Source organism: Malania oleifera, chromosome 8 (assembly GCF_029873635.1).
Source record: "Malania oleifera isolate guangnan ecotype guangnan chromosome 8, ASM2987363v1, whole genome shotgun sequence".
Lineage (NCBI taxonomy): Eukaryota > Viridiplantae > Streptophyta > Magnoliopsida > Santalales > Ximeniaceae > Malania > Malania oleifera.
Genome location: NC_080424.1, coordinates 20,388,188 through 20,400,999, shown reverse-complemented (window position 1 = coordinate 20,400,999; position 12,812 = coordinate 20,388,188). Strand labels below are relative to the sequence as shown.

General features: G+C 36.3%; 1 protein-coding gene across 1 annotated transcript; it reads left to right on the top strand.

The window, feature by feature from the left end:
• The first annotated feature begins 1,917 nt into the window (after positions 1 to 1,917).
• On the top strand, positions 1,918 to 6,880 carry LOC131161515 (sucrose transport protein-like). Its single transcript, XM_058117331.1, has 4 exons — positions 1,918 to 3,729; positions 5,323 to 5,386; positions 5,516 to 5,559; positions 6,312 to 6,880. Exons 1-4 carry the CDS (start codon positions 2,395 to 2,397, stop codon positions 6,516 to 6,518), a joined length of 1,650 nt encoding a protein of 549 aa, XP_057973314.1. The 5' UTR covers positions 1,918 to 2,394; the 3' UTR covers positions 6,519 to 6,880.
• Positions 6,881 to 12,812: the final 5,932 nt, after the last annotated feature.

Here is a 12,812-nt window from a genome sequence, read left to right as displayed (position 1 = left end):
TTGAAGGTAACAAGAAGCATTTGACTACTTGGAAGCACAAGATGGCAATCCATTTTTGGGATCTGACCTGAATGAGTCTTCTCTTTTGGTGGCAGGTGATGGCTTGCAGCGGAGGGGAGTCGATCCATGGTCTTGGGGCTGTGGCAGATTGGAATCTATCCACAAACTCTACAGCGGAGGGGGTTCGGGATTTTGAAGGAGGGGTTGGGGATTCTACAAAAGAAAAAAAAGAAGACAGAATCACCCTTTTCTAGGCAAAGTTTTTAGTAACAGTTTGAAAAAACGTCACCAATAGTCTCAAACCATCACTAAAACGAGACTATTAGTGACTGTTGAAAATCGTCACTAATAATCGAGAAATTATTGCTAATATTTTTGCACAATAGTTTAAGCGGGAAACCCATTTTTAGTGACGAAGTAAAAAATCGTCATGTACTTCGTCACTAAAAATGTCTTATTGGTGACAAATACTTGTTCCAACACTAATGCCTTAACTATTAATGACGAATTTAATTTCGTCACTAATTGTGCATTATTAGTAACAATTTTTTCTTCATCACTAAAAAGACCATTTTTTTGTAGTGATAATTTAAGCCTTCACCGCTCTTCTCTAACTACGAGGAAGAAACAAGAATAGGGGTACAACAGAAATATTTGGGGTGATCTTAGATCACATATACACTCATTAGAATTAATATAAGTTGTTCAAGGTCATCATTCATTGGGGCTAACATGGTAATCCTAGACCAATTAATCTTTTAGGTATGCCCCCACAGGCATGGCTCGGTGGAAAGGTATCAGCACGTAAAAAAGAGCATTAGGGGTTCAATTCTAGGTAGATACACTCACAAAACTAGCAGTACTTGTGGATGGTGAGAGTTTACTCTGTGAGCTAGCGGGAACCGTGGATGATGAGAGTTCGTTCTGTGAACCAGCGGGGACCATGGATGGTGAGAGTTCTCTGTGAGCCAGCGGGAACCGTGAATGGTAATGGAGATATGTCCTGGGGGTCGGATTGGCTAAACGTTCAACTGATGCACGAAAGCCGTGTCCGCATCTGAACTTTGTCCTGATCAACGAGACCTGGGGGCGAAGGATACTGATCCATAGGTTTGGTGCCATACCAGGGGGTCCGAAGGGCTCATTGGTGGATGGAGTTCCTATGTAATAAAAAAAAAATTAATGTTTTAGGTATGATCTTATTCTTTTAAATGAGAAAATGCTACTTTAGGTCATGAATCAACACAAGTGGGATGCATGTATGATTTGGTACAAAGCGTAATGATTGATGTCCCTAACAATTTAATGGAGAGATTATATACCGTTAGAGGCTACCTAACCATGTCATACAAGGGAGTTAAGAGATTTGATAGGGGAGACTATTCAATCTCACATCTAACATGTATATTATAGATATCTTGATCATAGAGGATGGCTTAGGTTTGGACCTTGTAAGATGTCTTTCATACAATAAAATTGTGAGGCTCAATAGGTAAAAGTTGGCAATATCTTATTGAAATTGGGTCGACCGTGTTACTACATTTGGCCTCAAAATTACCTCGAGTCTTTTGTCATAGGGCTACGTATACCTAGTCATATCATATTTTAGATAATACTTAAATCTTAATTCCAAAATAATTTTGAAAAATTAGGTAAAACTTGGCTTAACTAAATAATCATGAATTGAGAATTGCCCAAATTTAAGGATTTAATTAGTTGTAAGATATATAGTCAAGTGGCCAAAAACTTATAATAACATATTATTAAAATTAGATAAAATTAAGATTATGTAGCCTGTACTTGAAAAAGAATTATATACATTGAAGTGTCCAAAAACATTATATTAGACCTGATTTTACTAAATAATCATTGAAAATCTTAAGAATATGATTGATTGTGCAAGATGTAAGATAATTAGAAAATGAATTAAATTAATAATTCCTTAAATAATTTTTTTACAAGAAAAAAAAAATTATTGAAATAGAATAACGAAAAATAAGTTAAATTTTAGATGGCCAATCAAATATGCGGTGTCAGGAGACCACTTTCTCCTGCAACTCAAGCGGATAAGACCGACCGATACCCTCCGACTGTTTCCTCCCCTCCCCTTTAGTCAACTATAAATTTGAGCAAGCGAGCAATTCACGAAGCACCACCCAGCCCTAATAGACCTGCGAATGACTCGGAAGTTTGAGATAGAAAGTAAAGGAGAGAAGGATCACGGTTATAAATTGGTACAAAAGCAGCAGAGAGAGATCTAGAATTTAATCATTTTGAGAAAGAGGTAGAGAAAGGGTGAAAAAAACAAAAGGAGAGAGAGAGAGAGAGAGAGATTGAGAGGTGAGGGTAGAGAGGCGATCGAAAGAGAAGACCCGGAGATAAGAGTCGCCGGCCATGGAGGTTGGTAACGGAAGGAGGGATTTGAATAAGGGTAATGGATCTCCGCAGGAGGTCGACCGTCGTAGAGGCCACGGCGAGCACATACGCCCCAGCCGACTGAGAAAGATCGTGCTGGTGGCGTCCATAGCCGCCGGTGTCCAGTTCGGTTGGGCCCTCCAGCTCTCTCTTCTAACCCCCTACGTCCAACTCCTCGGTGTTCCCCACGTCTGGGCAGCCTTCATTTGGCTCTGCGGCCCCGTCTCCGGCATGCTCGTCCAGCCCATCGTCGGCTACTACAGCGACCGCTGCACCTCCCGCTTGGGCCGACGCCGTCCCTTCATCGCCGCGGGTGCCGCCCTCGTGGCCGTGGCAGTCTTCCTCATCGGCTTCGCCGCGGACCTCGGCAAGACCTTCGGCGACGATATGAAGAAGCCCATCAAGCCCCGCGCCGTCGCCATCTTCGTCGTCGGCTTCTGGATCCTGGACGTGGCAAACAACATGTTGCAGGGCCCATGCCGCGCCCTCCTGGCCGACCTCTCCGGCAGCAGCCACCGCAAGACCCGCACAGCCAACAACTTCTACTCCTTCTTCATGGCCGTCGGCAACGTGCTGGGCTACGCCGCCGGCTCCTACACCCGCCTCTACAACATCTTTCCCTTCACTAAAACCGACGCCTGCGACGTTTACTGCGCCAACCTGAAGAGTTGCTTCATTTTGTCCATCGCGCTGTTGACGATTCTCACCATCGTCGCCCTCACTTGCATTCGGGAGAAGCCGCTGGCGGCCCTGTCCAAGACGGGAAGCAGGAGGAACAACAGCAGCATCATTGACGACGACGACGACGATAGCGACGACGAGAACGATGGGAAGCAGAGTCCGTCGGTGAGCGAGCCGTTCCTGGGAGAAGTGGTTGGGGCGCTGAAGGATTTGCCGAAGCCGATGAGAGCGCTGCTGCTGGTGACGTGCTTGAACTGGATCGCGTGGTTCCCGTTCCTGCTGTTCGACACGGACTGGATGGGGAAGGAGGTGTACGGAGGAGAGGTGGGGAAGGGGAAGGTGTACGACCAGGGAGTGAGGGCGGGGTCTCTTGGCCTCATGCTCAACTCGGTGGTGCTGGGGGTCGCCTCCCTCAGCGTAGAGCACTTGGGGCGTGCCGTTGGAGGCGTCAAGCGCCTATGGGGTGGCGCCAACTTCTTGCTGGCCGTTTGCCTCGCCCTGACCGCTTTGATCACCAAGATGGCCGAGTCCCACCGCCACTTCGCCCCCGGTGGCACCGAACCCCTCCCGCCTCCCACCGGCATCCAGGCTGGAGCCTTGGCTCTATTCTCTGTCTTGGGGATACCGCTCGCGGTTAGTTCTTTCTTCTTTTCATTTTCCGGTAACTTTTCAACTTATTACTGTTTGCCGCATCTATATATATAAAAGTTATTTATTTTCCCAGTGATTTTGCAGAGGAAATTATTATCTTCCCAATCATTAATAATACATAAGTTGAATCCTGCATCGTAAATGAAAATTTTTAAACTTGTTATGTTATAGACAATAATTTTGATTTTTTCCATTCTAATTTTATGTATCTTGTAAAAATTTTAAACTTTTTATAGAAAATAATTTTTATTTTTTCCATTCTAATTTTATGCATCTTGTGAGACCACCAAGTAATTGCTTTACTACTAATTATAACTCTTACAGGCATGTTCGGTTGTAGTTGTAAACATATATATATATATATATATATATATATATATAGTCACAAATTTTTATTTTCATTTTTATGCCTTTATAAAAATTTTGAAATTATCTTTTATTTTTATGCTATATTTTCATAAAATTTAAAAATAAATTATAATTTTTAACATAACTAAACTCATTCTGTCAACTTTCGTAAAATATACATAGAAGCATATAAACTTTTTGAAATTTTGGAGAAAAATTGACTCCCTTTCCCAATCCTAAGAGAAACTTTTTGAAAAAAAAAAAAAAAAAAAACCAATTTTCAGGCCTTTTACTTAGTAATTTTTTATTTTTTGGCAATCAAACAAATCCACAATTTGCCCATGAGGATTGCAGACCTAGGTGGTAGGAGGCATCTGCTGGTTGACAGTTTAGGCACGCGCGATCCAAAGAGCGTGGGAGATGAGGGCATCGGCACAACGCGACGACCTCAGTCTGTCTGGGTCGGGAGCAGCGGGCGAAGCGGTTGTCTGTTTTCGCATGAAAGTGGGAGCGAACGCGCCTTGTGGCGTCCGTGCGTCGCACGAGCGTAACAGGGACCGTTAAATTCCCAGAGCGGGGCCTCTGTGGGCTCCGCCGTGAGGTAGTCCCACGTGTGCGCGCGGCACGTGTGTGGCTGCCGCGAAAGGGGAGCTGCGGAGGGGCTTGCCTGCAAAGTGTGGTTTTTGTTTTTAGGCTCAGCCCACGTGGACCTTATGCAGTAAATGGGCCTTGACAAAGGTCCAATACCTCATTGCCGTTACCAATTATGGGCCCCCACCCTCGGCTCATTCATAGCCCCTCTCCCTTTAGGGTCCATGCCCTCAAAGTCTAGGGCACTTTGGGTCTTCAACATCCTCTCGGCCCCATTAGATTCCCTTGACTTTAATTTTCAATTCCTCACAACAATCATATTTTAATTAGGATCTCTTCATTCGTGACTTTTGTAATCATCTAGGTCCATGAAAAGTTTATATCGGGTCTAAAATATATAACAAATGATAACTTATTTCTCCGAACCCCAAATTTTCAACCGATAATTGAGATAGTTCATCTTTCATTTACTCTTTTTTTTTTTTCGGCCATTTGCTGCATAGAATTTTATTTAAGGAGAATGAAATCAATTTTCATTATATTTTTCTTTGTATATATATATATATATATATATATATATATATAATTTGTTTCAAAATATGAAGGATGATAATTAATGCTTAAATTTGTGTGCAGGCAACTTTCAGCATTCCCTTTGCCTTGGCATCCATATTCTCTAGCAATGCTGGTGCAGGTCAAGGTAGGCTATTCATTTTCTACCCATATCATTAAACTGCTCGGCATTATGTATTTTGTGGTGAAAAATAATATGATTTGATTATAAATAATTAATTAATTTGTGAGTTTGGCTGCTTTATGAATGTGACAGGACTTTCCTTGGGAGTTTTAAATCTTGCCATTGTTATTCCTCAGGTAAGTTTTTTCTTTTCTTTTCTTTTCTTTTTGAGTCCATCCAAAGCTTATTGGGTCTGCCAACTTAACATTCAGATTATATATATATATTGATGAAATTTTAAAAACTAAGGTGGTATGTTTATAATTATTTCAGAAATTTTAAACTTTTAATTAACATATACTGAATTATAAATAACATTTAAGTAACGGTAACAAATTCATGATTAATTAATGTTTAAGTAATCATATGATTATTTTCCAATGTTGTTTCTTAACATCTTAAATGTTATCAGCTAACATTAAAAATAATTTAATTAAATCGTAAAATACACTAAAATAAAAGGTAGAATAATTAATTAAATAAAACAGATCACATGTTGATGGCAACTTTTCACCGGAAGTAATTATGGATCACTACAAATAAATTAATATTTGCTTTTTAAATAAACCCTAGTTGATCGTCATAATGGCATTATATCAATTGCCCAACTTTTTGTCATTTCAGAATCGTATTTTCAAACAAAAAGAAAAAGAAAAGGTTCGTTCATTATCATTTATGATTTTTCCACTAGAAAATTTTTCTAAAAAAAGAAATTGAATCATTGACCCCGATAGTAATTTATGATTTTTTAATTTCTCCCCCTCCGCCACCCCAAAACACAAAGAACTGTGAGCAGACTCAGCATAGACTGATGGGTACGTACGTAGTTTAAGATTAATTAATTGATTAATTTACGTGGTTGCATGAAATTGTACGTACGTGGGTGCAGATGATAGTGTCGGTAGCCAGTGGACCGTGGGACGCCCTGTTCGGTGGCGGGAACTTGCCGGCTTTCATAGTGGGAGCGGTGGCGGCAGCTACCAGCGGCATCCTGGCATTCACACTGCTGCCAACTCCGCCGCCGGACCAAAGCGTGCCATCCAATAAGAATCCGAGGAATGGAAGCAGTTCAGCTGCTGCAACGCAGCATTCGTGATGAACACAGCTGGCAAATACTAGATAATTGCAACCGTGGGATTTTGGTATATGATTATATGTCAACTACTTTCTTCTGTCTCTCTGTGGGTGTGTTTTGCTTCTTTGGTTTTTACTTTTTTTCCTTCGCTTTTCTGGGTTGTTCTCTATTCCTCTCCATCACTTTCTCGCTGTTAGCTCAAGGCCTTGTCAACTGGCTGCATGCTGGAATGGCCACTTGGTTGTGTAATATTTGCATCAGTGACAGTGTCATGCTTTGGCCTAAGCGTGACCCGTACAGTCCCATGACAGTTCTTAATTTTGCTTATATACAAATGAAGCAGCTAAGTTGTGATCGAGCAGCCATTCGGCTGTTTTTTTGCATTCTCCTTCGCTTTATAGTATGATTATTAATTTCAACTGCTTTACTTTTAAGATGGATGGGTATTTCACCACTAAGGATAATCTTACCATACCTACTACGCACTCAAGATTAGTATTTCAAATGATGATCAATTCATTTTATTAAGTCTCTCACTAAAGATAATTTTCATAATTGGAGTATTCGAATTAAAATTTTGCTTGGGTCTAACACCGTAAGATGTATTAGGGATTGTTCAAAAATGGATTTCTAACACTGCAAGATGTATCTGGGATTGTTTAGAAATGTTTGGATGAAGTTATATTTGAATAAGTTGTGTGTGCAACTTCTTCTAAACAATAATATGAGAGAGCCTACAAAACTCAATAAAAGAAGTCAGTAAAGTGGTAAAAGTGTCTCCCAACACTTAAAAATGAGTTTGAAACACTACATATGAAGATTTTAAAATTATTGCTCAAGAATTATAAGCATTGTTAAGTAATTGAAAATATACATGGTGAAGATCTAAATATGTTTGAGTCAGAAAAATCATCTGATTGTCCGTCCCTGTTCAGTTATGTTATTAACTGTATGAATAGAAGAATTAGTTATGTTTTTAACTATATGAATAAAAGAATCTAAGGATTTGAAATCCATGACTACTGCTCTTTACACGCCTACAGAAAGACTTATTAAGAAGATGCAAAAATAATTGGAAACAAAGTCTTTGAACCAAATTTTCGTTCAAGGTAAAAGAAGAAAGTTAGGAAATAAGAGATCATGGATGCAAATGTGATCGTCATCAAAGTCATGTAAAAGGATTGAACTCAAGAATGCAAAGGTATGGAAAAATCTCAAATTAATCAGATGTTACGATTGCAATTCAAATGGTCATTACTCTCATATGGGTGTAGACCTCCAAACAATGTTAAAGAAATGAACAATTATGTTGAATAAGAAAATGAAGGAACATTGAGGTGATGCCTACTTTGTTGCTAGCACAAAAAGGAGATGAAGGAGAAGAAGTGAACCCTCAATATCTTGACAATAATGTAGCAAGAAACAATATGTGTGGATGCAAAAATTTTGTTTGTGCACCTTGACGAGTTGATAAGTTGGCAATATACTTTTTGGACATGTCCAAATTTCCACCATACAAGAAAGATAAAATCTTGATTTATCTAAAATTAATATGGAAGATATCAATTCATTTTTAATATATATTATGTGTCAAATATGGAGAATAACATTCAAAGTTTGGGAGATAACTCTTAGGGAAAAAAAAAAAAGATAAGATATCCTAGAAGTGTTCAACAACCCACTTGCAAACCGCCCAATCTGACCAATCCGAACCAGACTAGCCCAAAAAATTAAGTTCAAATGGTTTATGGGTCGATTGGCGGTCTCTCATTTTGCAGAACCCAACTGTATGGATTGACTTATGGGTTTAGTGTATTACTCCATCTGACCCAATCTGACTTGCCTCTAATACATATACTAAAAATAAAATTTTAAAAAAGTGTTATAAGGGTCTATATCTACTTAGGACCTATGAAAGAACATTGAATAAGATGGACTGTTGGATTTCCACATCTAAAGTGTTTTAATTTTTACATTTTTTATTTTATTTTTATTTTCAATAATGTTTGTGAGTATACTAGTTAACTAATAAATATAGTCTTCTATATTATCAATGCAAACTTGAAAATTATAAAATACTAATTATATAAAATTATAAATTACAAATTTGCATCCTATTCTAAGGATAGCAAAAGAGATTTTAGGTGAATCCAAAGGAAGATACTTAGTAGTAAAGAAAGTTGGTGGTAGGATCAAGAAGTCTAAAAAGTTGTTAAGACGAAAAGAATTTGGTATAAAATATGGCAAAATTGTAGAAATATAGAAAACTTGAAAAATATAAAGAGACAAGAAAAAAGAAAAAAAAACTATTAGTGAATCTAAATATAGAGCTTATGATATTTTATATACTAGACTAGAAAAAGAAGGAGAAAAAGACATTAATAAACTTGTCAAAAAGAAAATGCAATGATTTAGGTGATGTAAAATATATAAAGGACAAGAATGATCATGTCTTAATTAGAGAAGAAGACATAAGAGAGGTGGAGAAGATACTTTGATAAGTTGTTTAATGACAACCAAAATAAAAAACTAAACTTGGAAGTGACAAATGGGAGAAGACTAAAAATATGAGATTTATTCACAAAATTAGAGTTCTTGAAGTTAAGATAGCATAAAAAAAAATTAAAAAATGGGAAATTTATAGGACCAAATAAAATACCAATTGAAGTTTGGAAACGTACAAGGGATAAAGGAAATTTGGTTAGCTAATCTATTCAATTTTATTACAAAAGCTAAGAAAATGTCAAAAGAATGGAGCAAAAATACTTTAGTACCTTTATACAAAAACAAAGGTCATATTCAGAATTGTAATAACTATTTTTGTATTAAGATTATGAGTCATACGATAAAATTATAAGAAAGGGTAATTCAACACAGAATAAGACTAGAAACAAGAATTTCAGAAAATCGATTTGGTTTTATGTCTGAGATATTAACAACAAAAGTTATTTATCTTTTAAGAAGATTAATGGAAAAGTTTGAGGAAAAGAAAAGAGACTTGCATATGGTTTTCTATTGACATAGAGAAAACTTATGATAGAATACCTGGAAAAGTTCTTTGGTGCATCTTAGAAAAGAAGGGGTTTGCAGTAGATATACTGAAGTCATTAAGGATATGTATGATTGAGTGGTAAATAACATTAGGACTGTAGGAGGGGAATCTAGAAATTTTTCAATCACAATAAGTGTATATCAAAGTTCTACTTTGAATCTTTATCTTTTTACTTTAATGATTGATGAACTTTCTATGAATATTCAAAATGAGATCCCTTTGTGTATGTTATTTGCAAATGATATCATGTTGATTGATGATAGTGAAAGTGGAGTGGATTCTAAGTTAGAACTTTTTAGAGAGTCATATTAAAGGTTTAGGATAAATAGGAATAAGGTAGGATATATAAAATATAATTTCATTAATGTATGAAGTAGTAGTTATCTTTAAAGGATATATTGTTTATTGAATATTGCATGCAATCCAATTATCAAGCAAACAAGATTTTACTAAGTTTATTGTTAATTTAAAAAGGGATTAAAGTTTTTATTACCCAATTCACCACCCCCTAGCTTAGGTGCCTACTTGGACCAACAATTGGTTTCAAAGCAGGGCTTTAGTACTTATTTTTCCCTAGAGTTAAGACCTATAGGTACCCATGCATGGAAATTCAAGGAGTTGCTAAGGGACAATCCACAAACCAGTCACCATTATTTGATAGGTCCAATTAATTACATATATTGGAAGGCTTATATGAAAACCTACATTCAATCAATTGATGTAGGTGCTACTAGTTCTTAAGTCTAAGAAAAAATGAAATGAGACCGATGAAATAAATATTCAACTTAATGCAAAATCTGTAAATATCTTGGGTTGTGCTCTAATTTAGGGTCAATACAATAAGGTCTCGGGCTATGACTTGGCCAAAGAATTCTAGGACAAATTAGAAATCCTATATGAAAGGACAAACCAGGTAAAAGATTCAAAGGTAAAAATGCTCATGAGTGAGTATGAGCTATTCCAAATTAAAGATAAGGAAACCATCGTAAACATGTACAAAAAATTCACAAAAATCATTAACCCAATGAAAGGGCTCGGTAAGACTGTTCTTGTTAGTGATATATTTAAGAAAATTATGAGATCCCTAAATAAAAAGGTGAGAAGTAAAGCAATCATAACTGAGGCAAAGGATTTGAACTCACTTTCTCTAGATAAGTTGATTGGCTCTCTAATCACCTATGAAATGACCATAACTATCACTGAACATCTTCTATGTAGGAAAAGAAGAATATTGCTCTCAAGGTTGTAGGATTATGTATTAGTTCAAAGGAGGAGAAAGATAAAGAATTAATAGCTAACATGGCTAGATATTTTAAATCAAAGGAAAAAAAAAATCCATCAATAAGTCTCACAAAGAGAACAAGAAAAGAGAAGAAGGTACATGTTATGAATGTAAGAAGCAATGACATTTTATATCAAAATTTCCAATATACAACAAAAGAAAATGCAAGGAATAAAGGAAGAATGCCATGACTACAACTTAGAGCGAGTTAGAGGCATCAGACAGTGACAATGAGGGTATCATAAGAGAAATGGAAAACTTATATCTCATGAAAGATATTCAAGAAAACCAAAAGGTATTGAATAATTCTTCCATAACTCTAAATGATGCATGTGATCGTTTGAAAGACCTATGTCACAAATATCTTAACTTAAGCAAAGATTTCTTGATTTGAAAAGGGAAAATATTGAACTAAAAGAAACAAATCAAGAAGAATACGAAAGTTTTGAAATCCATAAAATCCAATTTCAAATTGAAAATCAAGTTTTGAAAAATAAATTAGAATGTTGTGAAAATAAAATTAAGGAGCTCAGATTCGAAAATGATATTACTAAAAAAGGGTTGATTTTCTAAAAATAGAATATAGATTTCAAGTTAGTTTGAAAATGAAAAAGATACATTAAAGAAGAAAATACAGATCTTGAGTGATGGAAGCAATGAATTATATAATCAAGTAATTTATTGCAGCATCACCTTGAAGAGTTGTTTGTAGAACCATTTTCTTGAAAGGTTTCCAAGAAATCATTCATCTCCCACAAAATATAATTTATCAAGAAAATGGGACATTCGAAAAATATTACTTCGAGTGACAACATGAGTCTGCCAAAGGCAAACAGAAATGGGTTCAAAAGAACTAACCTTCTAATATAAATGGACCCAACCATTACAAGGTACCAAGTTTAGATAAATTCTTTTCTTTTTGTTTTTGTAGACAAGTAGGCCAAGGAATGATAAGTTGTTCCTAGATAGTGTCTATTCAAGGCACATGACAGGTAACAAGGTCAAATTCTTGACTATTCGACCAAGGGACTTCGAGTATGTAACCTTTGGTGACAACAACAAAGGTAAGATCATTCGTGAAGGTACAATAGGCACTGACTCACACACTTTAATTGAAAATGTACTATTGGTGGATGGATTTAAGCATAATTTGTTGAACATAAGCCAACTATATGACAAAGGTAAATGTATATCATTTACTAAAACTGGTTTTGTTGTATTGAATGAATATAACTCTATTTTTTGTGCTCTAAAAGAAGGAAACATTTACATCATTGATTTGACCAATTCATGCAAAAATAAATGCTTTGTATCTATGCATGATGATATATGCATCTTTAGCATAAAAGACTAGGTCCCATAAATTTTAAATCAATTTTGAATGTCTCTAAGCATGATTAACTAAAAGGGTTGTCTCATTTTGATCCGCAATATTATACCATGCATATGTGATGCAAGTGTCAAAGGAAAACACAGAAGGCAAACATTTAAACTAAAGAATGTTATTTTCACCAAGAGGCCACTTGAGCTTCTACATCTAGACATTTTGGTCCTTCGCAATCTCTAAGTATGGGTGAAAAACGATTCACCTTGTTAATGTAGATGATTTTTCAAGATTTACATGGACCATTTTTCTAAAATTCAAGGATGAACCTTTCATGAATTTTCAATGTTATGCAAAAGAATCCAAAACAATTTGAGTTTTCAAATTTTCTTTTTGAGAAGTGACCTTGGTAAATAATTTGGAACAAGGAATTTGATTCTTTTTGTGCGAAGTTTGAAATTACACATGACTTCTCTGCACCTAGAACACCATAACAAAGTGGAGTGATAAGAGGAAAAACATAACTCTTACTGAAATGACTCGGTCGTGCCAAGTTAAATGATGAATCTCTACCTAAATATTTTTGGGGTTGAGGTTGTGAACACAACTTGGTACACTAATAATATAATTCTGCTTTGACTTATCTTACTTAACGCT

What these genes read in the sequence shown, in the direction of transcription:
- LOC131161515 (XM_058117331.1), top strand. Translation starts at nt 2,395, where the DNA reads ATGGAGGTTGGTAACGGAAGGAGGGATTTGAATAAGGGTAATGGATCT. An exon ending in TCTTGGGGATACCGCTCGCG is followed by an intron (nt 3,730 to 5,322) that starts GTTAGTTCTTTC and finishes ATTTGTGTGCAG; the next exon opens with GCAACTTTCAGCATTCCCTT. An exon ending in CAATGCTGGTGCAGGTCAAG is followed by an intron (nt 5,387 to 5,515) that starts GTAGGCTATTCA and finishes TGAATGTGACAG; the next exon opens with GACTTTCCTTGGGAGTTTTA.